The following is a 26,368-nucleotide window of genomic DNA, read 5'->3' as shown; positions in this document are numbered from 1 at the left end:
TGTAGGACATTATGTTCCAATTTAAAAAAATAAAAAAAATAAATAAATAAAAGCTGTGTGAATTTTTTCGCTATGTTACATTACACTCCACTGATGAAAATGCGTTTTTATTTATTTAGATTAAATGTTTATAGCTCACTGCCTGGAAGAAGATTGACTAAAACAAAACGAGTTGGACAAAGGAACCAAATCTTTTGTTGTTGTCCAAGAAGAGACGCTGATTGAGAGAAGATTCGTCTCTGGCACGAATCCACAAAGGCAACAACAGAGAAAACTGGGGAGATTAAAGATGGCAGCCAGAACTACACACTTACACGGTCCATGGTGGTAAACCTTCACACTGTCCTGATTGAACTGTGGTTTTTGTTAACGTAACTTAACACACACACACACACACACACACACATTTTTTATACGTTATTTTGAATGAAATGCTTTTAATGACTAGATAATTTTAGATTAAGTGATTTTCTTTTTAAAAGGCGTACATTTGTTTTAAAACGCGTGGTTCCTAATAGGTTAAAGCACGGCTTGGGTCACGGATTTGGTTCGCCTTGTTACTGATTGTGGTGTTCGGTGGAGCATCTTTACCAAAACGCTCTCCGACTGCGTCCTTCCATCCCGGAATTGACGTCACACGCACCTCTCAGACTGCTGAATGACGTTCTCATATAGCTGCAGAAGCTCGACAGTAACTCCGACCCAAGTCGCTGATGGAGCCTGTTAAAATCCATCTTCATCCGTGGACAGCTAACCAGTATCGACATTAAAAACAACAAGAGCAAAAACTACATTCTTCGATCTTTTTAACAAGCTCCGTATTGTCACAATACGATGTAAATAGTATTTTAAAACAGGAGGCGAAAGATTGTCGACGCCAACCTCATCCGGAGACAGCACACAGAAGAGCAATTTATTCGCTCCAGCAGTTTTTTGTCGTCGGGTTTTTCTGCCGATTCTGGTTGTTAAACAAACTAGAGCTTTAAACCTGAACATATTTTGGATATTTTGGGGCTAGCGAGCCAGCATCCTAGCCAATTTACAATGGAGTTGAGAGTAGGAAACCGATACAGACTGGGCAGGAAAATTGGAAGTGGATCGTTTGGAGACATCTATCTGGGTATGTTGCTGTCACGTAAACTTGTAATATTGTTTGATTTTGTTTCCATGTATCTAAAATTAGAAGGAAAAATTCAGGAGTCTGCCAGTTAGAAATCAAGGAGAGGCTGCAGTACAATCAACTGTTCTGTTAGATGTTAGCAACATTAGCTAACAGGCTAGTAGTTCGTCTATTCTCAGGGAATATTTTAGTCAACAATGTGAGCTTTTTTTGAAGTGTGTGTGTGTATATGTATATATATTTATAAAGTCAGTGTCTATACATACAACGTTAAAAACAAAGCTATGACCTGATGGTTGGTGTAAAAGTAAGCAGTCAGCAGGACTATATATGTGTTTCCAGTCTTAACCAAATAGGAGCAGTTGCAGTCTAAGACCAGGATGGCTGACGAGGCCAGTCTTTAATTTTAGGCTTCTGAAATGCCAGATGAGATATTTCATTTAAGCTGTTTCAAAGCTAAATAAAACAAAGGGTTAAACTGGGCCTACTGTGAGGTTTTCATCATAAAAATGACAGCTACACAGATGACAGGTCGAATAATCAAATTTGAGGATGTCTGCTGTATATTTGATTAGGGACAGCTCGGTTTCCTGCTGCGATCAAGCTGTCTGCAGCTTGTTTAATAAATCAAATTGCAGCTTTATTAGCTGTCTGGACATGGTCCTATAAAGATTTCACCTCCACCTAGCTCAGTGTTTCTCAATCCTGGTGCTCAGGGACCACTGCTCTGCATGTTTTAGTTCTTTCCAACTCCAGTACACCTGACTCAGATTAACTGACCTGCTTGTCAAGTTCTTTGCAAGCCTGCTAACAAGCCATTCATTTGAGTCAGGTGTGTTAAAGATGGACACCTCTAAAACATGCAGGGCAGTGGTGGTCCCCAAGGACCAGGATTGAGAAACACTGACCTAGTCTGACTGTGTTAAGGCACATTTATGCTCCCATACGTATGGAAATGGTGATGTCTATTTCAAATATTGTCATACGTGGCCGTCTTCATACTTCCATGCGTATTCTACGTTGCTCATTTCCCCGAGCAGATGTCACTTTCAGATATGTTTAGTGGCGGTAATGCGTCGCTATGAAGTTGCTTCCAACCGCCCAACACGCCCTAAACACACACAGTCCTTTTTTAAAAGCTCCTGTAATTTTTTACAATTGTCTTCATCTTCATTCTTCTTCTGCTCCCCCCCCCTTCCTGATCCTCTTCTTCTTCTCAGGTTTTTTTCTTTCCCTGGTCGCATGTCAGCTATCATGCATACCACCAGAAATCACGGGGGCAGCTCAGCACTGCCCCCGTGATTTCTGGTGGTATTGCTCCGTCTTCTGCATGAAGCGACGGATAGCTAAGCTCCCTGAAAACGGACCAAATTATGTGCGTAACCAATGCAGAAGACGAACGAAACTGTCCGTCTGTCTGCGTATCCGTCTTTTTCATCCAGCATAAATGGGCCTTAAAGAGCTCCACGGGTCTTAGCTTCAGTCGAGAACAGCTCATCACATTTCTGAGCTTAAAACCTGCTCAGCTGGTGAGGAAACACTGTTATAGGTTCAACAGAATGAAGCAGTGACATGTAGTAATTACACCTAACAAACATCAGGTCAAACGAAAATAAAATGAAATCCTGAAAATGCCCTTGTTTTATTTGTACATCATACTGATAACCTGATGTATGTTTTTGATAAAAGTTGTTTTTGTGGGCAGTTCTGTACAACTCTGTGCTACCAGCATATATATATATATATATATATATATATATATACACATATAAATAAAAATAAATAACTGAGTAATTTAAAACATATAACTGCCGCTTGTTCCTTATATGAAAAATTGGTGAAGATAGACCCACAGTGAAAAACCATTTTGGATGAGTCTTCATTAGTCTGGATGTTGAAAGTCAACCTAGATATATCGTATAGATGTTAACTTAAGCATGTCCTGGTTAAAGTAAGTTACACTTCCAGAAAACCATTCTGGAAACAGCAGTTCTGTGTTTTAGGAAGGACTTGATTAAATATTGATTGTCTGTTTGTACAGCTAATCCGTTCAGGTTGTAGACTGTTGGTCTTCTAGGCTGTTGTAGTCATGTAGCGTTACAGTGTATTGTAATATTTCCATGTGGTTTTCCACTGATTAGATTAGTCACTAATGGAATCACCGCCTTTGAGTTCCAGTCTTAATTTATTTTTATTTACAAAGCCCTTTTGGGATAGCCTTAAAGTATTTACAATTAAATAAAAACAAAACAAATACAGGAAAAAAAATAAGAGGAATAAAGAAAAAGGGTGGAAAAAATCAATTTGAAATGACAAGTTGGGTAAAAATAAATTTAAATTCAGTTTCAGTTCAAGCCATTTTAAAGTAAGATAGTTTGGTAACTATATCGATCGATAGACGTGTTAAAACACGATAAAAGTAAATAGAAAAACCGTCTCCCTTTTTCATTATAGCCTAACATATATCTTAATACTACAGTCATTACTTCCTCCCAACCAATCACAAACGCAGTCACGCTCCGTCACCAAGCCCCACCCCCTCTTAAGTCACAACAAAGAGCGTGTGTATTGCAAAAGATGTCATAGAAAGTAGAGGCGGAGGAAATGATGAAAATAGGAGGTCAGGTGAGGAAAGAAATCCCTCATAGTGATGCCAGGTTGAAGGGTGAGTTGATTTTTGCCCACAGTTTGTTTTGCTCCTGTTAAGTGGTGATTGCATGGTAACCCAGCCCTACCAGCCTCTGAGCTTCCTAACGGCTCATTTCCACCGGGTCCGGCTGCGCCGCGGTTCGTTCCCATCTCCACGGCACGTCAACTCATGCCGGGAGCGGGTCGCAGACAGAGCGCCCATGAAGGAGATCACAGGAGAAGTAGAGATTCAAAAGATTAAACACTTCATTGTCCACGATGAAAACCAAACACTGACACCATTAAATGACATGATGTTTACATAGTTCAGTGAGTCTGCACAGGCACTTTTATTTTGAAATCACAGGATGGTTTACGTTGCTCCCATGTCTGATTTCCTGTCTGGCCCTGTGTGAACTGTTGAGCTTTAGTATAATCTTTGTGGTTGTCAGTATTTACTGACATCACTCAGGTCTCAAGTTGATTTCTTTTTCTTTTTTTAAAAACTTTAACTTATGCTTAAAAAGGTGGTTGAAGAGTTGATTATGTTTTCAGTGTTTGTGTGTTCTTTATTAAAAGTAGATCATTAAGGAATAGCATAAAATGGCCAGGGCTGCACTTTAAATATATTTCAAATTTTTTTGATAATTATGGATAATTATCTATCGGTAAATATAATTTTTTTTTATTGGTATGCTTTTCTTTCTATTTTATCATCTTCATCCCGTCTCTTCTCTGAGATCTCCCATAACGACGGGTAATCCAGCATCGTTTTTATCCCGTCTCTTCTCTGAGATCTCCCATAACGACGGGTAATCCAGCATCGTTTTTATCCCGTCTCTTCTCTGAGATCTCCCATAACGACGGGTAATCCAGCGTCGTTTTTATCCCGTCTCGTCTCTGAGATCTCCCATAACGACGGGTAATCCAGCGTCGTTTTTATCCCGTCTCGTCTCTGAGATCTCCCATAACGACGGGTAATCCAGCGTCGTTTTTATCCCTTCTCTTCTCTGAGATCTCCCATAACGACGGGTAATCCAGCATCGTTTTTATCCCGTCTCTTCTCTGAGATCTCCCATAACGACGGGTAATCCAGCGTCGTTTTTTATCCCGTCTCTTCTCTGAGATCTCCCATAACGACGGGTAATCCAGCATCGTTTTTATCCCGTCTCTTCTCTGAGATCTCCCATAACGACGGGTAATCCAGCGTCGTTTTTATCCCGTCTCTTCTCTGAGATCTCCCATAACGACGGGTAATCCAGCGTCGTTTTTATCCCGTCTCTTCTCTGAGATCTCCCATAACGACGGGTAATCCAGCATCGTTTTTATCCCGTCTCTTCTCTGAGATCTCCCATAACGACGGGTAATCCAGCATCGTTTTTATCCCGTCTCTTCTCTGAGATCTCCCATAACGACGGGTAATCCAGCATCGTTTTTATCTCGTCTCTTCTCTGAGATCTCCCATAACGACGGGTAATCCAGCGTCGTTTTTATCCCGTCTCTTCTCTGAGATCTCCCATAACGACGGGTAATCCAGCATCGTTTTTATCCCGTCTCTTCTCTGAGATCTCCCATAACGACGGGTAATCCAGCATCGTTTTTATCCCGTCACTTCTCTGAGATTTCTCCAAACAGTAAAAGTCAGTTAGATGTTGACTCATCACATCTCTTCCTCTGTCTTTCTCTTCCTCTTGGGTTTCTTTGATGAATTAGCCATGGTGATGTTCAAAATGGCCGGTGTGTTGATATCCAGTTGCTGGTGTGTGACATGGTGTGTAATGTGAAGCTCTGCTGTAAAGCGAGGCAGTGTCTGCAGGGTAACAACAGTTTGGAGAATGTACATATAAATGTCACTTTACCATCAAAATGAGCCAGAAACACACAGGTATACAGTCACAAAGTTAATAGTGCTGCTCTAAGGTAGTCATGACACTGCTGTCCCAACCCGAAGCTGATGTCCTACCCATGAGCCGCTATCGGATGTAATCACTGAGACAAATCAGGGTAAGCTGACACGGCAAAACACAGCGCTCTGACCATGCTGCCGTAATCTCTTGGCCAGTTTTTGTACATTGTCTTTGTGCGAGTAACACACACTAACACAGGGCTGAATCTCCTGTATGAGTTACCAGCGTTTCATCTCTATGGCCTGCCTGCTGTATGGAGTCTTCTGTTTGAAGCTCAGGACAGAAAAAGATGATAAATTTTGATCCTGCCCGTCTTTCACATGACCTGTTCAGTGCGGTGGGGAGAGCTGCCAGCTGCTTACATAATCTCTGGGTGGTTTTTCGTCCTCTCCCAGCTCTCCATCCAGTCCCAAGTGGCTGTTGAATAATATGACACAACTCCGTAAACAAGCCAGAACGGTGCTTTTTTTTTTCTTTTTTATTCAGCCACCCTGTTTTTTCTAAGAAGTCTTACAGGAACAACTGTTACTGTTATTATTAGTGTTTTTGTTTTTTAATGTCAAATCTTATGGTGGTATTTTAAGAAATAACATCTTGAAAGTGTTTAGAAAATTCAAATGTGCAAAGAAAGGCAAGTTTATTTGTACATCATATTTTATGTACAAGACTATTCAAAGTGCTTTTCATAAAAAGCGGGGTGTTAAGCAATAAAAAGCACAAACAACAAAGAGCATCAAAATCAAATTACGATATAATTAAAATGGTGTGCAAAAAATTATAATAAAATAGAAAATTATTAAGAGTAAGCAACAATCTAGATTTGTTTAAAAAGGAGACCTGCAATTGGATATTAATTGTAGCTACATTAGTGCTGCTTCATGGTGTGCTGATAACAGATGAATGTTCGCGTGACAGGAGGAGGTCAGCTGATGCAGTGGAACCAGACTCTGTGTGTTTGATCAGTGAAACTCAAATATTCAGTCAAACGTGGGAGGAGCTACAGCTGCTGATCATGTGACGAGCTGTTGGTGTACAGTTACAGAGACATCCTGTTGAATCTCCTGCTTTACAGTAGCAGCCATGTTGTCTTTGTCATACTCACATGAACATAAGAGAAGTTGGACGTTTGCTGGAGAAGCTGGGAGTCCAATCCCCGAACGTCTAGGAACGTTTAAGCCATTTTGATCTCACCTACAAACAACTTGACCAGGAGTTTCTGGCCCGGCCCTTTACTCCCACATGAACACAGTTCAGTCAGGACTTTCCCTGTTCGTGTTTCACAGTGGAAGCTTTGAGCTGGACGTCTGGTAGCGTGAGGCAGTCAGGCCCTGGAGCAGAATGAGGCTGTGGGAATCAAAGTTTCTATTATAACAAGAAAAGCAGCTCAGGCTCTTGGTTGTGTTGCTTTGTTTCCACATTAAGGTTGTCACGATGATAAAATTTCAAACTTCACTGATGCCAAGGATGGTCCTTGATGCTTAATACTATTTTCAATATTATAAAGGGTGAAAAGACATTAACAGTGTAAAATGACTTGATTATTTTGAAGCTCTTAGTTCGTGCAGAGGCATTCTTCATACTATCTGAAGATCGTATGAATCTTTGTTCAGTGTGGTGCAAAAAATACAAAATATAAAAAAAACTTTAACCACTACTTAGTGTCCTTTTCTTCACAACACTTGCGATGAGATCACATAAACAATAGAACAAACTAGTTTATCTACTTTTTAAATCTAAACGAATTCAACATTTAGAAAGATGAGCATTTTAAATGTTTTTGTCTACAGTCTATATTAAAAGGCATTAATATGTGACTGGAAGGCAGGGCGTGATCGGCCAGGAGCAGCTTCAGGCTGGTTATGAAGCAGAGGAGAAGCTCCAGTTCGAGGCCCTGTGAGCGCTTCTGGACGGGGGAGGGGCCTCCAGTAGCATCCACCACTCGTTGAGACGAGTAAACAAGTGTTTTCACGTCAGTCTCAAAGACTCCAGAAAAAGTCGCTAAATTTCTTGCTAATTGCTTTAAAAAATAAAACGGTGCTAGAGGTCTAAATGCTCGCTAATTATAGCAACATGTTGCTAAATTGGCAGCACTGGAAACAATGGGTCCTTCAGGGACATGCTGTCAGGGTGGGGCTGCCCTCTGCAGTGCCTGTTTAAAGTAGGTAGAGGCGGCTGGTCCTTTCCGTAAACCAGCTGATGCCAAAGTGGCATTAAGTATCAAGACCCGTGCTAATTAATATCTAACTAGATACTAAATTTTAGAATCAATTTAGTATCTGAGAATCATATTTTACAGCTCTAATCCACATTAGTGAGCAGTGTACAGGTGAGCAGGAGGAGTATGACGGAGTGACTCATAGCAGCATCCATCTTTACCCACTCCCACACTAAATGATCTGGAGTATTTGCTGCTTGTTCTGCTCATCGTCTCGTTTGCTGGTGTTTCGGACGACTGGTTTGAAAATCTGGCGACACCTGGAGCCTGTCCCAGACGTAATACCGGTGACTCGGCTAGCAGACTGTGGATGTTATTCTTGGTTCATGTGGTATTCTCTTGAATATTTATGCTATTTATCTGGTTTACAGATAAATGTGTCATAGCTGCTCTCTGTGCCCACCGCAGTCAGCACTCACACAGACACGTGCGCACACACAGACACGTGCGCGCACACACAGGTTTCCGTCAGGGCAGAGTGCACGAGAGGGAAAACATGTCAACCTGCTGAAAATCAGACAAAAGTGAGTTTTCTAAATTCTCCCAGGCAGGTGAAGAGGATGCCTTTAAAATGAAAGAAAATAGGTGGTGTTACACAATTGGCTGTAACTGAATCAGGTTTAATGGAAATCTAATGGAAGTAGGTTGGTTGGAATCAGGACATTAGTGATGATAGCCAGCCCTCGTCTGGTGTGGTCTTTGTCCTGCAGCACGTCTGTGTAGCAGCAAATACTCAAACGTTTCCTCGTTTACTCTCTGGAGAAGAAACTTGTACACACACAGTGGGTTTTACTCTTCTATTTTCTCCTCATGCTGCATGTTGTTGGGCTTCTGTTGGTATTTTTATATGGATTAAAACATGTCCATGTGAGAAGTTAGTTCAGAGAATGTGTGTTTCTTTGAAAGAAGACTTGATGCTCGTTAGAGGGAATGGACTTGGCCACTAGTTCCAGTCTGAGTTGACAATTGATCCATCATCTTCCCAGAAAGTTGCAATACATGTATATTGTTAGATATATAGTAATAAAACACTTACCAAGGATGGTAATTAAAGAAAGGAAAGATAAAGATAAAGGGAAGGATTACTGTCACATAAATCCCAGTGGGTAGGACTGGATAAATAAAACTGAACTTTGGATTGAAGCTGTGGTCATGAGGAATTGTAGGATGAATTATGTCCTCTCATTATTAATGGATGATTCATTGTTGGTGTTGCATGTGAGGCATCAGAGCTCCCTTCCAAGTGTTTTAGAGGGTTGAAGCAGCTCAAAGCATGGATGCTACTCGCATACTTAAGCCACTTCTCAGTCAGGAGTCTTTCTAACAAAAATCCTCTGGGAACAGTTTATTAGTTTTAAAACAGACATGTTTCTGTTCACATTAAAAGCCGCTTTATAAGACTGAATATGGAACTACTCTAATGAAAATAATGGTGTGACTCAGTGCTTATGTGATTTTGGAAATCAGGTTTTTTAATGATGCCACTGGTCTTTTCACTGACCTCAGGACAGTTTAGTGTTTTGGTATTTTTGTAAGTCGCATTTACGCAGGGGGCTAGAATTGGACAAATACTAGACTGCAGCGCATCAAATTTAAACTAAATCTAAACAGATGTTTATGGCTGGTTGAGCAGCTGTATAGAGAGTACAGCTCCCCCATGCAACTGCCACAGGTTCGAATCCCGGGCAGGTGCCCTTTGACCTCCTGACCCCCTGTCCTGCTCAGCAGCTGCCCAATGAAAGCCTCAAAACAAAGAAAATGTCTTTTAATAAACAATAAAAAATTATCATAAATGGTTATATGGATATTTTTTCTCAAACTGTCAATTTCATCACCAACCACATGATCCAAGGGAAACATGGAATTATGTAAAAACAAAAATGGATTTTTAAATAAAAATGTCCCTAGAACAAACATTTTCCCCAACCTCACTCGTTTTCAATCATTTAAATAACCACCTCTAATAAAATCAGCAAAACGCAGGTAAAACGAGGGTGCCCCAAATGGCCCGAAATAACACTTATCTAGCACTTTTCATCAAAGCCATTACATTTACGTGTGAAGCAGTACACCAAATAAGCCTTTATTTATTTCACCTTTATTATAAAGCTTTACCTGAATTGCTTCTCGAAAGCAACAATGAGAAAAGCACTGGATAACCGAACGGGTGCTGGGAGGACTTTACACAAGTTTTCATACCTGAAATTAGGTGAAATTATTTAACGTAATGTGTGTGTAAAATAACCAAATTTTAGATTTAGTAACTAAGATGATTTATAATCTTCCACATCCTGCTCTTGCCTTTTATATCTCTGTATAAAGCAAATTATTGGCTGAAAAGAAGACATAAGACTTGTTTAGTCAAGTGTTGCCGTGTAAAAGTTCGGAGTGCAGAACGTTAGTCTGGAGCCCTGTTGCACAAGATTTTCTTCCTGACAGAGAGGCTGATTCACTGTTGGTGAAATGTGGAGGGATGTGTTTGAACATGTTACACCAGCACATAGAAACACACCTAACACAAACACTCGGGGCTACATTCCCCAGAAATATCTGTTCAGACAGATCACATTCCTGAAACGCAGCATAACAAACGCTCCTTATAAATGCTGCGTTACTGACTTCATTTATTAAACAGCTATAACAGTAGGAGTCATCATGACTCGTGTGTGTTGTCCTGAAACGTCTTTACCATGGAAAACCCATTACCTGTTACTCATCACTTCCTACACTTTATATTAACGTCTAAATGTGCCGTTTACGTCAGCGCGTTTAGAAAATGACTGATCGTCGCGTCAACAGGAGCAAAGTGAGAAAACTACAACTTAACCCTGTTTCTATGTGCTGGTTCGGGTCGGTACTATTTTAGTCCCGTTTCCACAGAGGGGTCCGGCTTGGAACAGTTTGGTGGTAACACACTGTTGATCTGTGTGTTATTTCTGCAAAGTTCTGTTAGTAATAAATTCTGCTTTCTTCTTCTGGTCGGCCTTCATGCTGCTATATCTATTCATACTTTCATTTTACCCCCCCAAAAAAAAACTGCTTGTGGCTTGTTGCCACACGACTTGTAGAGAAACCAATGACGCTCCATCAGGGTTGTTATGGGTGTACATAGTTGAACAGCCTGTTTTATCGTGTGTGTGAGTAATGGGATTATGTAACCTGGTGTCCAGTTACGGGAGCTCATGTTATCTACTTCAGTCCTTATTCGCCAGACCGTCACTGATCCGTCAGCACTTTTGGAGCGTGGCTATATTCCACATGAAGACTGAGCCATAAAAACTTTTGTTTTTCCCCCAATCGCTCAGCCTCAGCCTTCAGTCCTGGACATTCAGTCACTTCTTTTCTGAGTTTACAGACATTAACTATCACCCTGTTCTCTACTGAAGCAACCACTACTCCATCTCTGTTTTCTCTAGCGTGTTGATGATGTAACTTTATTGATCTTGTCTGATGGTAAATAACCTGATCTTTTAACGTTTCCCTGCTAATTAGAGGCTGATGTTCATTTACGTCTACACAATTGGAAGTTGTGGCCTTTTACATGGTTGAAAGCACCCTGTTACCTTTGTTTTATTGGAAGTCAAAGCCAGATCCATTTCTTAAAAACTCAACTTAACTGGCCATGATTCCTCAACAGAAATTATTAAAAAAAAAAAAAAAAAAGCCACAACAGAAAGCGGTGGATAAAAATATGATTAACGATCAAGTGCACCAAGTGATCAATATTAACTGATCCTGTTTTCAGAGAAGTAACCTGCAAGTAATTCTGACTGAAGCACTGTTAACTGTTATGAACTCACATTAAACACCCCTCAGATTTTTATATTTTTTTCTCTCTCTCTGTGAAGGTACGGATATTTCTGTTGGAGAGGAGGTTGCCATCAAACTGGAATGTGTGAAGACCAAACACCCACAGCTCCACATAGAGAGCAAAATCTACAAGATGATGCAGGGAGGAGGTAACACACACTGTACACACAACTACACTTTTCCAGTTACCTTCATATTTACAACCATAACCAGACCAGGGTTTGAAACACCACAACAAGTCAATTAATTCCCCACCATCCCCACCAGCAAATCGCACCCTGCATTTAAACTATTTTTGGCCCTTCAAACACCGTATGTGTCCTGTTCTTCTATCAGTGGGCATCCCAACAATAAAGTGGTGCGGAGCTGAGGGGGACTACAATGTGATGGTGATGGAGCTTCTGGGACCCAGTCTGGAGGATTTGTTCAACTTCTGCTCTCGGAAGTTCAGTCTGAAGACCGTCCTGCTGCTGGCTGACCAGATGGTGAGAGCCCAAACTTTGGATCCTCTTTACACTTAAATGTTCAGGACTGTGTGTGGTGGTACACTTAAAAAAATCGCATAGGGGTCTTATGACCTCTGCTTGCATAATAAATCACAACCATGACAATGATTATCCCTTAAAACTCCAGTTTCCAGTTCCAGGACAGCCTCAGCTGTCAGATTCTGAGGCTAAAATTCTGAGGCTAAAATGATGTAAAATGAACGTATGAATAGATGTAGCAGCATAAAGGCCGACCAGAAGAAGAAAGCAGAATTTATTACTAACAGAACTTTGTAGAAATAACACACAGATCAACAGTGACCAAGCCTTTTCTCATCTCATCGTTCTCCCTAGTCTTGGCTTTCAGGAGGAAAAATATTGGCATTGAAACAAACACAAAACAGAAAAAAAACCTGCTATCCTCACTAAACCAACTCCAGCTCAGCTGCTTTGTGGCGCCACCGTGCATCAGAAACGTCTTCTTGGCTTTATTCCAGCCATAGAGGAGCATTATTTTTCTTCTTTTTACACACACATAGAACTTTCTGCTCACTGGTTGATCTTTGGCTGCTCCTGATTGGACGTTACCGTCAATCTAAGCTCTCTGATTGGTGGAAAGTCTGACAGGAAGTGGCTTCATCATCATGTCCAGGTCTAAATAGAGGTCTCTTAGCAACATAGTAGTGATAGTGATCTTCTTATGATGGAAATGTGATAATGGCGTTATCATGGCTCACATGTTAATGTTTGTCTTCTGCTCCTCCATCCAGATCAGCCGCATTGAATACATCCACTCCAAGAACTTCATTCACAGAGATGTGAAGCCCGACAACTTCCTGATGGGGCTGGGCAAGAAGGGCAACCTGGTCTACATCATCGACTTCGGTCTGGCCAAGAAGTACCGCGATGCTCGCACACACCAGCACATCCCGTACCGTGAGAACAAAAACCTGACTGGCACGGCTCGCTACGCCTCCATAAACACACACCTGGGCATCGGTAAGAACGGGTCCTGCCCAGAGAACAGATCCCTGATGGTCCCTCAGACCCTCACCCGCGTTTTATGTTTACAGAACAGTCCAGACGGGATGACCTGGAGTCTCTGGGATATGTCCTCATGTACTTCAACCTGGGCTCTCTTCCCTGGCAAGGCCTCAAAGCTGCGACCAAGAGACAGAAATATGAGCGCATCAGTGAGAAGAAGATGTCCACGCCCATCGAGGTCCTCTGCAAAGGCTACCCCTGTAGGTTTGACTGCTGACACATAAACGCGCCGTTCCTGAAGGCGTCCATACTGACCTGTTCAAATCCTTCTGTCCTCACAGCCGAGTTCGCCACCTACCTAAACTTCTGCCGCTCTCTGAGGTTTGACGATAAACCCGACTACTCATACCTCCGCCAGCTCTTCAGGAACCTCTTCCACAGACAGGGCTTCTCCTACGACTACGTCTTCGACTGGAACATGCTCAAATTTGTAAGTTATATTGGAGCTGAAAGAGGAAGCAGTAAGAGTTTAGGAAATTCCTTTCAGCTTCTGTTGTTGACACGGATCGTTCTCTGTATTTCTTCTGGTTTTATATTCTCTAAAGCAGCTCAGTCTGAAGCAACGCTGCATGAAGTTAAACCTGCCTCAGACTCTTGTCCTGAACATCAGATTTAACCCTTTAAATACTGTAGTTATGACGGGCCATCGGGACTTTTTTTCCCTTGAAAATGTCCAGTGTATAAATAATTTCACCCTGAATTTCAGGACAAATATAACTTTCAGTTACATTATTGTTATACATGCTTTAAAGGGCCCATATTCTACAGTTTTTCAACAACGTCATATGGGTGTCAGAGTCACATTGTTTTCAAAGTGTATTAATCCAAATTCAGCCATGGTCCTTCATTTTATCCATTCCAGATGTGGCTCTAGTGAGCTCTGATGAGAACGGGCTGTTTCTGTGTCTGAACCTTTTAAATGTTAATGAGTGGTGCCTGTCCAAACCCCTCTCTGGGAGACGATCCGGCTTTTGCTGGTGCCCATTTGGTAATTTTAGAGGGCTGGCTCAACTTGCCAGGGGGTGGGTTAATGACCGTATTCACTACCGGGTACAGTAGTTATTTCCCTTCATGAGGTCACAAAGGGAAAGATGTCAGACTCACCCGTTTGAGCAGAGTGGTTATTCCTGCGCTGAAATATTGCTAACTATAACCAAAGTATCGCTAAACATTGCTATAATACAGTTGAAGTACCATTAAAATGCCACTTAAATACCATATGATAGTAAAAAAGTTTCCATCTCTCAACTGCTGCTTTTGTTCAGCCCCCACACGGGCCGTCCCGCGAGGACTGTAATATCCGTACAGCGTAGCATAACTCTTCCTGCTTCAGTGTCGTTGTTATTGACCGGACAGGTGTGGCAGGTGAGGGGGTGTGGTTTACTGAAGGTTCATCTGTCTTGTGTGTCAGGGTGCCAACAGAGCCGTGGAGGATGCAGAGAGGGAGCGTCGGGAACGGGAGGAGAGGCTGAGGCACAGCAGGAACCCTGGAGCCAGGGGCATGGCATCCGCCTCGGGAAGAGCCAGGGCAGCTCAGGACGCTGCAGCCCCCTCCCCCCTCAACCCTGCCTCACACACAGGTGAACACATACACAATTTACTGTGTCATGGGATCTATCTTCAGTGATTGTTCCTCTGTACTGGAACCAGAAATTAGGTTTGATTAGTCAGACGTGCAACCAGCTTTTCTTCCTGATACTCAAACTGTGGCTTCCTGCAGCAGCTTCTAGTTTCTCTGCTGTGAAACTCTGAAACTGGACTTTACGTCACCAGATCCTCATGTTTGACTGCAGATGCTTCTGTGCTGTAGGTATGGAGAAGGAGAGGAAGGTGAGCATGCGTCTTCATCGTGGAGCACCTGTCAACATCTCGTCCTCAGATCTGACTGGACGCCAAGACACATCCCGCATGTCCACCTCACAGGTAGAAAAGACAAAATGTTGTGTAATGTACAGAATACAACAGAAGTATCTGATTTTCAGAGAGGAACTAAGAGAGTGAAGCGTTAGAGGAGGTAAATAAATCATCAGTTATGAGCTCAGAGGAGGAAGTAAACATAAACACACTGAATCAGCACAAAGACTCGTCCTCTTCTGTTGCGCCATCTTTTTGTTCCTCTTTTCCCTCCAAACCAAGGGAGCCATCATCATCATCAGAACTAACCAACCAGCCAGTGTGGTTCTAACAGTTCTTCTTCCATGTCTGGAAGAGGAAACCTGAACCGTTTCCATGGTGGAACATAAACAACTCTGTTTAATGGCTCCATCAGAGCCTTTATTCTCCTCTGGTTGGTTTTTGCATCTACAGCTCCCCCCAGATGTCAAAAGGGTCAGCTACAGTTTGGTTTAACGTCTCTGACGGGTTCCCTACGCTGGTCCCAAAACCTAAAGTCCTGCAGGTTTCAGATGTTTCCCTCCTCTAACACACCTGTTTAGAAATCACCTGGAAACTGATTGTCTTCCTCCTCAGAGTGATGGAGAGGAAGAAAGTTTGAAGCTCACCAAACATCCGTTCAGTCCACTCATTCAGGTTCAGTTAAGATTTATTTATCAGGATGAAACACGAGTTTTACACAGAAAGAAAACAGGAAAGAAATATTATCTAACAATCATGTAAACCAGAGTTCAGTTCCAGACCTGCAGGTTTTACAAGTTTCCTGCTGCACCGCCGTGTCAAGGCGAGGATAAAATTAACTTGAACTCCGTGGGAGGATGGGGTTGTTGATGGGGCGGCGGGGTGCTGCCTTATATAATGTTGGGCGAAACACTGCCCAGTTCTCATTTTAACAGTATTCCGTACTCATTCCCAGGACTACTTGACTCGTTCCTCAGACTCCTTTACTCATTCCTCTGACACCTTTATTCATTCCTCGGACTCCTTTACTCATTCCTCGGACTCTTTTACTCATTCCTCAGACTCCTTTACCAATTCCTCGGACTCCTTTACCAATTCCTCGGACTCCTTTACCCATTCCTCGGACTCCTTTACCCATTCCTCGGACTCCTTTACCCATTCCTCGGACTCTTTTACTCATTCCTCGAACTGTTTTACTCATTCCTCAGACTCTTTTACCAATTCCTCGGACTCCTTTACCCATTCCTCGGACTCCTTTACTCATTCCTCGGACTCTTTTACTCACTCCTCGGACTCCTTTACCAATTCCTCGGACTCTTTTACCAATTCCTCGGACTCCTTTACCAATTCCTCGGACTCCTTTACCCATTCCTCGGACTCCTTTACTCATTCCTCGGACTCTTTTACCCATTCCTCGGACTCCTTTATTCATTCCTCGGACTCCTTTACTCATTCCTCGGACTCCTTTACCCATTCCTCGGACTCTTTTACCCATTCCTCGGATTCCTTTACTCATTCCTCGGACTCCTTTACTCATTCCTCGGACTCCTTTACCCATTCCTCGGACTCTTTTACCCATTCCTCGGATTCCTTTACTCATTCCTCGGACTCCTTTACTCATTCCTCGGACTCCTTTACCCATTCCTCGGACTCCTTTACTCATTCCCAGGATGACTTTTTCAGGTTTTTTTTTTTGCTCATTTCTAGATGAACTGGGCTGCTATTCTCTGGTTTCCACTGGAGTAATGTGGTTTTCTAGGGCTAGATAACATTTACTTGTTCTACTGTGTTCCAGGTGAATTTACTCTGACACAGTAACACATGTCATGATGAAGAGTGATGAAGAGGTTAAAGAGACAAACTGAACCTACAGGTCTGACAGTCTGGTCTGTTTATGGGTTCATTATCAGTGACCTGATGTTCCCCGTCTCTTTCAGGCTCTGTCCCGGGTCACGCCCAGTGGCCTCCAGTCTGCAGCTCCTCGGTGAAACCCTCCCTCCACCTGTCCACCACGTAGGCCTCGACACACACCACCTCCACCTGCAGCACACACACCACCTCTTCATAAGATCAACTGGACTCTGAGACTACTCTGAACTACCAACCAGAGTCTGGCTGAGCTCCGCAGCCAGGAGACTGAGAATGTGTGAGTGTGTGTGCGTGTGTGTGTGTGTATGATGGGCAGGTAGAGCTCAGTTTGGTTGCTTTAACAACCATACTGGCAAAGTAGCAGCCACAGCAAGCTTTCTTCTGTATGGAAGCTGTGGAAACACCCTCCTCCTCCTCACTGATGAAGCCATGGATTCTCCTAACTTTTCTGGTTTCACTCCTGACTTTGAGCATTAATCGTGTGCAGCAGTTGGTGGACTCAAACTCCTGTCAGATATTCAAGTCAAACTATGGTCTTAATTTCCTGTTTTTGTTTTGTTTTGGTTTTTCAGGTGTATCATTACCGGTAGGATAAGATGGGGAATGATCCCATCGTCTGCAGCTGTAGCTGTGAACGGAGGTCCGTCAATGTGGTGTTTGTGTGTTAGCGGTTGTTTGTTTGGTCCAGCGGGGTTTACTCTGTTTTTTACTCCTCTGTGCCCTCGGCTTCTCTCTGCTTCCATGTTGGATAATGTTCAGCCTTTTCCTTTTTGGTTTCCAGGATTTGTTCAGCTTTTACCAGATCAGGTCTGGAAAACACGTGAAAACTGGAGCATCTTCTGGTTTCCGTCTGTGGTCAGGAACAGAAGAGCTCAGAAGTTTGAGTTGTTTTAATCATCTGTCTGCAGTTTAACGTCTGTATGCTTCTGTTTGGAGTTGCTGGGAACGACAACCAGCCTGTGAACGCAAGTACTGATGAGAAATGTGACCTGAAGTCTGTTTACAGGAAATTTGAGCTTCTTTGTAAAGATTCGGGTGACGGAGCAGCTGGGATTGATGTGGGAGCGTCTGTGAGGTAGAAAATGGACAGATTGTGGGAGCGTCTGGTGGGAGATGAGGAGGGTGTGTGGGAGTCCTGCAGATTTTAAAGTAGAAAACTTCTCTGTGTGATAGACTGATGCAACGTGTTGTAGTTGAAGGGGAGTGGGTTGTAGCTGTGACTTGTACATGTTCTGTTGTTGTGTAAACTCCACGTCCACACCGTGACGTGTACAGAGGGACGGGGACGCCGCACTCCGTTAGACTTCCTGCTAAGATGTTTCTTTTCTGAGTATAGTTGATGTGTGGGCTTGAAAACAAAGTGATGAATTAACTTGTATGTCTCACTGATGATGGCAGTGTGCACTGTACATGGGACGGGTTTTTATTTAGTCACCACCCAGATTCTGCTTTTAACGGTGCAAATGGTGACTCACATCCCACAATGCATCTGTGGATTCATGGGGAATTCTTTTCACTACCATCTTAAGACTTTTTGCTCCTCATTTGTAATGCCACTGTATTTGTGTATTTTAAAACTGTGTAAATAAATTAATAAGTACTTGTAAGTGTTGCTGTTTATTGACTGTTTGCATCCACATGCAGCAGCAGACGGAGTAAAATAAGCACTTTTCTGGGCCCTTTTTGACCCTTTAGTACTGACGTGGCATGGTTTAAACACCACAGCCCGGAGTGCCAACCATGTCCAACTGGTTCTCACGCTCCCTCTAGTGGTACACTGAAGAACCTACCCAGTATCACCAGTTTGAATAATCTGTAAATTATGGGTAAACATATTTAGAACTAAAACCAATAAATTATGAGTAAATATTTTCCTTATACCCTGTGTGCACATGAGGACATTCTTCACCACATGCTTCATTCTGCATAAAGTGTGAGTGATTCTCACGAAGAGGAAATGACCATTAAAAAAACAAACATCTTGCAATATTTACAAAACACTTCCTGAGGTTGTGGAGGCAAAAAAGCTCCAACTGAAATCCTGCTAAGCCCAAATCCCATGATCCCATGCAAAAATATAAAGGTAACGAAGACAAGTACTCACTTTTGTTCTTCTTTTTACACATAAAATATATAAAAATACACAAATATGCTTGTTTTAGAACAAAGTCAATCAGGGCATCTGTAGAAGATGAGTTTAATTTATTCTGAGGTGTGAGCCTGAATGTGGGAAATTTTGTTCTCGATGTAGGTTGTCCACATATGAGGACATTTGTCTCAAACAAGTTGTATCAAGACAAAGATTTATATAGTCATTATGCTCATAGCCTTCAAACATAAAATGAATAAAGCTTGTGTCTCAGAGGGTTTTAACAGAAACCATCAAATTACGGATAAATATACTGTAAATATTTACTGTAATTGTACTTTTTTCAGCTCATGATTTTTATGTCTTTTAGCCCAAAGTTTTAATAAAGTGTGTTGAGCACTTTTATTATGAATAATGAAAGTGTTGGTTTCTTTGATTTCCGCCGTCTCCACAGACGCAAGTTCTCCTCAGCCCGAGCTGCTTTTTAATCTTATATCAGAAAACAACATAAACATGTGAAATGTGTAAATAAACATGGACAATATTGTTATTTCAAGTCAGGAAAATGTTGCTGTACTGTGGGAAACATCCTGCCTGGTTCCAGTTTGTCCCAACCACATGTCCAGTGTGTAGACTGCCATCTAGAGGTAAAGATGGATATAGCACAGTAGTGAATGTACGGTGGTCGTCAGTGGCCAAAAGTCTTTCAAAGATGTTTTAATGTGAGTGGATCCAGGGGCTTCAGGTGCAGAGATGACTGCACTACAGGTAACTACATGCGTACTGTCTTCTTCTATGGTGCTTTACAGACACCAAATGGTGCTCCAGCTCCTATCAAATAAACCTACTACCGCAGTTTTAAAGTTTCACTCAGTAGTTTGTCCATTCAGGGACACCGTAGTAGACCTAAGGTGAGTAGATATAAATGCTTCATTTTAAGGGAATAAAAAAACATAAGTTATTTTAGTAAAGAGATTAGATATGAATAGAAACAGTTTTTGATTATTTTGTTCCATGCTGCAGCTTTAAATGACCACACCCGAGTCGTCTCTGGCATCATGAAAGTCCTGCAGAAGCTCTTCAGTAAGCATGTCAGCACCTTTCAGGACCCATTACAGTTTTAACGTTCTCACATCTGCCTGCTTTAGGGACCCTCTGCCATGTTGGCTCCAACCACTGAGGCCCACAGATCCCAGTTTGGAACAAAAGGACCTTCAGAACCTCCATCTGATGGACCTCTTTACCAGCTGCACTCAGACACACATCTCTTTTTTTCCCTCTCTCTTTACCTCGTCCTGTCCAGCATCACGACAGAATGATGGTCTGGCTGCTGTACTGCGCCAAAAAAAATGGTTTGCCAAGAGGAGTTTTATGGATATCAAGCCCCTTTTGATATTTAAGTATTATTCTTTATAATTAGATTTGTTTATTTCTGAATTTGCATATTAATGCTGGAATTGACAAGAGGAATGAAGATGAAAGAAAGAAGAAAGAAAGAGAATCGAGAGAAGAAAAAGGAGGGAAAGATGCACCAGATAGGAAGAAACAGCATCAGCCGTTCAGTCGAAACAGGAAAAACTGGATAACCAGCAGCCACACCTGGAAACAGAAAACCACCTGCAACATCTGCAAGGAAAACAAAGCTGACAATCATCAGGAGCACCTATCAAAGACAGCCAAGCTGGAAAAAATGAATCTCAACAACAGAAACATCAGCAACACAAAGAAAACATGAACTACTTGTAGTTGTTGGTGATTAAACCCACAGGATGAGGCGGTGACTGAATCAGCAGGTCAGTGGATGTGTGGGCAAAATATCAGGGATGAACAGTGACTGTACAAACGGACCAAGTCCCTGCAAAGATCAGAGGACAACCAGGCAGCCACCAGGACCCGGAAGATCAGCCGCTACCCCAGAGCAGGAATCCCTGCCAGCTTGACACAGAAACGACCATGCATGTGCCCAGAAGGAGAACCCCAGCCAGAGGAAGACTCCAGCAGGAGGAAGGCCCCAGCCAGAGGAAGACTACAGCAGGAGGAAGGCCCCAGCCAGAGGAAGACTACAGCAGGAGGAAGGCCCCAGCCAGAGGAAGACTACAGCAGGAGGAAGACTCCAGCAGGCCCCATTTTTATAGATTTACAAAAATGATTTACTGCTTTCTCAGAAATATTTTTCTACAATATAAATATTATTCTAATAGATCAAATAAAAAACTAAAAGCCAAATAAGTTTAAAAATGAAGAAAAACATGTCTGGAGAAGAATTCCTGCATCGGAAGTTGGAATTTTGTTTCGAGGAAAACGCACCTGGTTCTGTTGCTGCTGATCTGGTTCCTGATCTCTGGGTCCAGTCTGGCCCTCTGGGAGGACTGAACCAGATCAAACCTGCTGGTTATTGTTAGTTCTGTGCTACAATTGCATCTTGATGTTTGTCTCAGCTACAAACATATTTTATACATAAAGTTTTATTAGTGTTATTAGAAAGAGACTGAGGTGCAGACAGAACATGGCACCAGTTAATAAACAATCTCACAACATGACAGAAAATTTAAAGTTCATGGAACATTGAAGTAAAAAGTTTATTGAGGTATAAAAGGAAATGTTAATGCCACTGGTAAAATAATGACGTGGTTCCAGATGTTGAAAGTAAGCCATGATCCACCACAATAAAACCTCAGACTGCATGTTTGCTGTAGGCTCGATCCTTGAGGATTTTTCTGGTAGTTTCCAGACAGATAATCTTCCTGCTGACAGCTTGCTCTGCAGTCTGGTTGTTAAAATAAGAGAAAAACGTTTTGTGTTTAGGACCGTGACGTCATGAACTGGACTGGACATCAGAAAGGACGGAGATGTGTCCGGTCTGCATGGTCCAGATGGCTGACGCAGTGCAGACTACTAGAAAAAGACCTGATATCTGGATGTTACAACCTACTGACGCGTGGGTGGATCCTCGCAGAGAGAGGATGAAGTTGCGTGTAACAAACAGCTGGAGCTCTATGTTAGATTATTTTACTGTTATTCCAGTAAAGCTGAATAAATTGAATGTAATATTCCTGATGTGTAAACGTGGACAGTTTAAGGGAATATAGTTAAACTGTAGTGGAGGTGCAGCAGAAGGAATCAGACTGCAGGATGACCACACCGTCATGTATGTACAGAGTTAAAGGAACCGTCTCTGTGGTTCGCTTTAGATAAAGAACTTTCTCTATGAAAGGGAAACAAGAACTCTTTCAACAGAGAGACCTCTTATTAGGTATGATATACACATTAAGCTCCCTGGCTGCTTAAGGACCCTGGTAAAGATCACTGTGCATCAGCTGGGAGAGAAGTGGCCAGGAGCAGAAGCAGCTCCATGATCCTGCTGCTCAATGAGCGTCAGTCGCTCTGACCGTGGCCGTGATCTGGTCTGTGCATGGAGCTCTTCAACATATTTCTAATTCCCCTCCTGCTGAATGAAGGAGTCGGGTCCATGCCTCACGGCCAGGAGGGGCTGAAACAGATCAGCTGTTAGTGGACCAGGATCCGGAGGAGAGCTTCAACAGGGACGCTTCCCTCTAAAGAAGTTTCATTTCTGCATTAGTGGTTCAATGTCGCCATCTTGTGGTAAGGTTGGTGAAGTGCAGCCAGACCCCATGTTTTTTCTTTTCGTTTAACTAAACTTTATTAACAACCAACATGTACAAACAACTAATACTTGATAAAGAGAGAGAGAGAGAGAGAGAGAGAGAGAGAGAAAGATGAGGAAGAACCTGCCAGCTTTGACCTGAAAAAGCTGGAGACCAGGGGTGGAGCTAGATTTTCATTTTCTCCAGAATGAAATCAGGTGCAGTTTAAAAAAAAACATTCAGTGTTCTGGTTGGGTTTTGGTTCTCTTACACAGCATTTTTAAGATAAAAACAATGTGTATAACTAGACTATTTAGGTCTGTGAATATAAAATTTACCAAGAAGGTTGTCGCTGGTTTGAATCTCGGCTGGGGGGAGGGGGGCAGTGGCCTTTCTGTGTGGAGTTTGCATGTTCTCCATGTGTATGTGTGGGTTCTCTCTGGGTTCTCTGGCTCCTCCCTCCGTCCAAAGACATGCATGTTGGATTAATTCTCCCTCGGAGTGAGCGTGAGTGTGAATGGTTGTTTGTCCCCTATGTGTTGGCCCTGCGGTGGACTGGTGACCTGTCCAGGGTCCACCCTGCCTCTTACCTGTTAATGCTGGGATAGGCTCCAGCTTACCTGCGACCCGTAACTGTCTAAGCGGTACAGAGAATGAATGAATATATATTATTATTAAATCTGATGAGACTTTTTATCTATTTGAAACACCACACATGCAGATAAAAATCAGGCATTTAACAGTGTTGATCATACTGTGTGTGGTGGCTCTGAAGAATCGGGCATTTGACGTCTTTGCTCAGGAAGGTGCAAAATCGGAATAAAAAAGCCAGATGATCTCTATGTGTGTACCTAGCCTAGCTTTAATCTTCTAAGATTTTTCTATAAAATGATCATTTGCTCTGAGGTGTGTTACGAGAGAATCCGTCCCGACAGTCCTCTCTGAAACGGGTTGTGGCCGACAATCAGAAGTATTGAACGTGTTCAATATTTACGACCAAAACTCTTCACATGTGTGTAGAAAGCCGACGACTCCTGAGTTGTGACTGTGTGGATGGTGACGTGGGATGGAACGTAGCCAATCAGAGAGTGAGCTGACTGGGGAGAAAGGAAGAAAAGTCTGTGTTCACGCCGTCTCCAGTCGGTTAGTTTTTCAGTTCTGGATTTTCTGTGGTCCATAAATCATTTTAATCTATCTTTGCACAAAGCAACACAAAGTGCTTCACATAATGAAAACAAATTCTGTATGTTAAAAAGAAAATCTGAAAGCCTTCACACACCAGAGTAAATAACAAGACGTTATGTCCACATGGCACCGAAGCCGGTTCAGGTGTGAAAACGGTGGCGAAAACTAGGATTCAAAACTAGGATTTAACATCCCCATGACATCGCTGTAGTACATACTACAGGCTGTGGGGGCGCTAAAGAGTAACACTCCAAAGCTAGAGCCAAACAAGGCATGCGCAGATAAAAGCTCACTGCGTGTTGCAGGAAGTTCACATTGGAAGTAGAGAAGAGAAGATTCCACCTCACCTCCACCTTCCTATTCCACCTCACAAGGGAGGCTTTCATCCTCCACAAAGTTTCTTTTCTTTGGCAGAACGTCATGGTTTGCCCTCAGTGGGCTCGACCTCTGGATCACGACTAATTAAGGGCGTAACATGTAAATGATGACAGATTTCAGCCGCTGCCGGGTGGGGGCGTACTGGGATGTTGCCCCCCTGGAATAAAAATGCACTGCCCTGTCAAGAAAAAAAAAAAGTTTAACATTAGTAATATGTTCTGTATTTTCCACCACTTCTAACATTTGATTTAAAAACCCAACCTTTTCAAATAAATATATTTAAATATTTATACATGTTGAGCACTAACATTTCAAACTGCACAAATCACATCCACTGATTGGCTGGAACAGGCCAACTACCAACTTTTACTTCACAAGGTCAATTAAAACTGGATCTAAAGAAGATAACTACATTTTCGGCCTTTTGGCTAAGACAAAGTGTAAAACTAGTCTCATAATGTGGACAAAGAAAAATAAGTCAACAGATTTGGATTTCAAGCTCTCGGACCAACCAGCTCTGTGGAGGATCCTCACTGGTCACTGGTTGTCTGACATAAACCCAGTGAACAACTGTGTCCTTGTATTTACCAACATTCATACATGTCCTCACTGAAAAATCACAGTGGATTCACAAAAAAGCTAAAAAAAAATACAACTTGAGATGGATTTATTTATTTTGATGGTTTAACCCAAAATATGTTATTATTTTTAATCCTCCCTGCACGTTGTACTCAGTTTATTAGATGAGAGGACCGTGTTGCACTGACTGAGATAAACAGCATTTGTTGGGGGTTTAAATTACTAGATGTAGAAATAGCCACTTAATATTTCATTTGTATGTCAACCAGTGTGAAATAAAAACACATGTCCAATCATGGTCTAGTACAGGGATCCCCTACTCTGGTCCTCAAGGCCCACTACCCTGCAGACATTCCATGTTTCCCACAGTCAGGTGTGTTGCAGCAGGTCTTAAATGTCTCCCTGCTGCAACACACCTGACTGTGGGAAACATGGAATGTCTGCAGGGTAGTGGGCCTTGAGGACCAGAGTAGGGGATCCCTGTACTAGACCATGATTGGACATGTGTTTTTATTTCACACTGGTTGACATACAAATGAAATATTAAGTGGCTATTTCTACATCTAGTAATTTAAACCCCCAACAAATGCTGTTTATCTCAGTCAGTGCAACACGGTCCTCTCATCTAATAAACTGAGTACAACGTGCAGGGAGGATTAAAAATAATAACATATTTTGGGTTAAACCATCAAAATAAATAAATCCATCTCAAGTTGTATTTTTTTTTAGCTTTTTTGTGAATCCACTGTGATTTTTCAGTGAGGACATGTATGAATGTTGGTAAATACAAGGACACAGTTGTTCACTGGGTTTATGTCAGACAACCAGTGACCTCTAGTGGTCATTAGTGCTACTGCAGGTGAAGAGAAAACGCCATCTCTGGTTCAGAGGGTCAAAAATACCAATATAAATAAACAAGCAAATAAATAAACAACATAGATAAATATGTTCAGAAGCATTTATTTAAATGGCTATTAAAAAAGTAATTTGAGTAAATTAAAATAATAAGATTAGTTCATTTATTTGTTACAACAATTATTAAATCAGTTTCCACGTTTGTCTTGAGATGTGGAATAAAGAATGGAATAAAAGTCCATGTTAAAAAATAAAAAAATCTCTGTCTTTCTTTCTTTCTTTCTTTCTTTCTTTCTTTCTTTCTTTCTTTCTTTCTTTCTTTCTTTCTTTCTTTCTTTCCTTCCTTCCTTCCTTCCTTCCTTTCTTTCTTTCTTTATTGGAGTACACATGAACGAACAATCAAAACCTGTAGGATCACACTCATCTCTGATCAGTCCTCATCCTCTGCATGCTGACACAGTCACTGAGGTGTCCAGTGGGTTCATACACTCAGAGATGCTTTGGTTCAGGAGTGTGTGTTTCTGGTTCTTTGGTTGTTGTTGTGATACATGTTGTTTTTGCTGTCTTAGTTATTTTTAGAAACTCCTGATGATTGTCTGCTTAGTTTACCTGTAAAAGCTGTAGGAAATTCTCTGTTGTGTTTCTGTACAGGTGTAGCAGCTGGTTGTCTGGTGTTAGGTTGGAATGAAGCTCGTTGCATCTACCTACTGGATCTTTGTCTCCCTTTCCTATTTTCCACTTTCCT

The 26,368-nt window shown here is 42.1% G+C and overlaps 1 protein-coding gene across 1 annotated transcript; it reads left to right on the top strand.

The window, feature by feature from the left end:
* The first annotated feature begins 654 nt into the window (after positions 1–654).
* csnk1da (casein kinase 1, delta a) lies at positions 655–18,539 on the top strand. The gene is made up of 9 exons (XM_041970909.1): positions 655–1,120; positions 11,719–11,829; positions 12,017–12,165; positions 12,936–13,164; positions 13,239–13,409; positions 13,491–13,639; positions 14,621–14,789; positions 15,020–15,132; positions 17,001–18,539. The coding sequence occupies exons 1-9, from the start codon at positions 1,045–1,047 to the stop codon at positions 17,049–17,051; spliced, it is 1,218 nt and encodes a 405-aa protein (XP_041826843.1). The 5' UTR covers positions 655–1,044; the 3' UTR covers positions 17,052–18,539.
* Positions 18,540–26,368: the final 7,829 nt, after the last annotated feature.

This window comes from Melanotaenia boesemani, chromosome 2 (genome assembly GCF_017639745.1).
Source record: "Melanotaenia boesemani isolate fMelBoe1 chromosome 2, fMelBoe1.pri, whole genome shotgun sequence".
In the NCBI taxonomy this organism is placed as follows: Eukaryota; Metazoa; Chordata; class Actinopteri; order Atheriniformes; family Melanotaeniidae; genus Melanotaenia; species Melanotaenia boesemani.
Note: the sequence above shows the minus strand (reverse complement) of the source record. Positions and strands in the feature narration are given on the sequence as shown.

What these genes read in the sequence shown, in the direction of transcription:
- csnk1da (XM_041970909.1), top strand. Translation starts at nt 1,045, where the DNA reads ATGGAGTTGAGAGTAGGAAACCGATACAGACTGGGCAGGAAAATTGGA. An exon ending in CAAGATGATGCAGGGAGGAG is followed by an intron (nt 11,830 to 12,016) that starts GTAACACACACT and finishes TTCTTCTATCAG; the next exon opens with TGGGCATCCCAACAATAAAG. An exon ending in CAACCCTGCCTCACACACAG is followed by an intron (nt 14,790 to 15,019) that starts GTGAACACATAC and finishes TCTGTGCTGTAG; the next exon opens with GTATGGAGAAGGAGAGGAAG.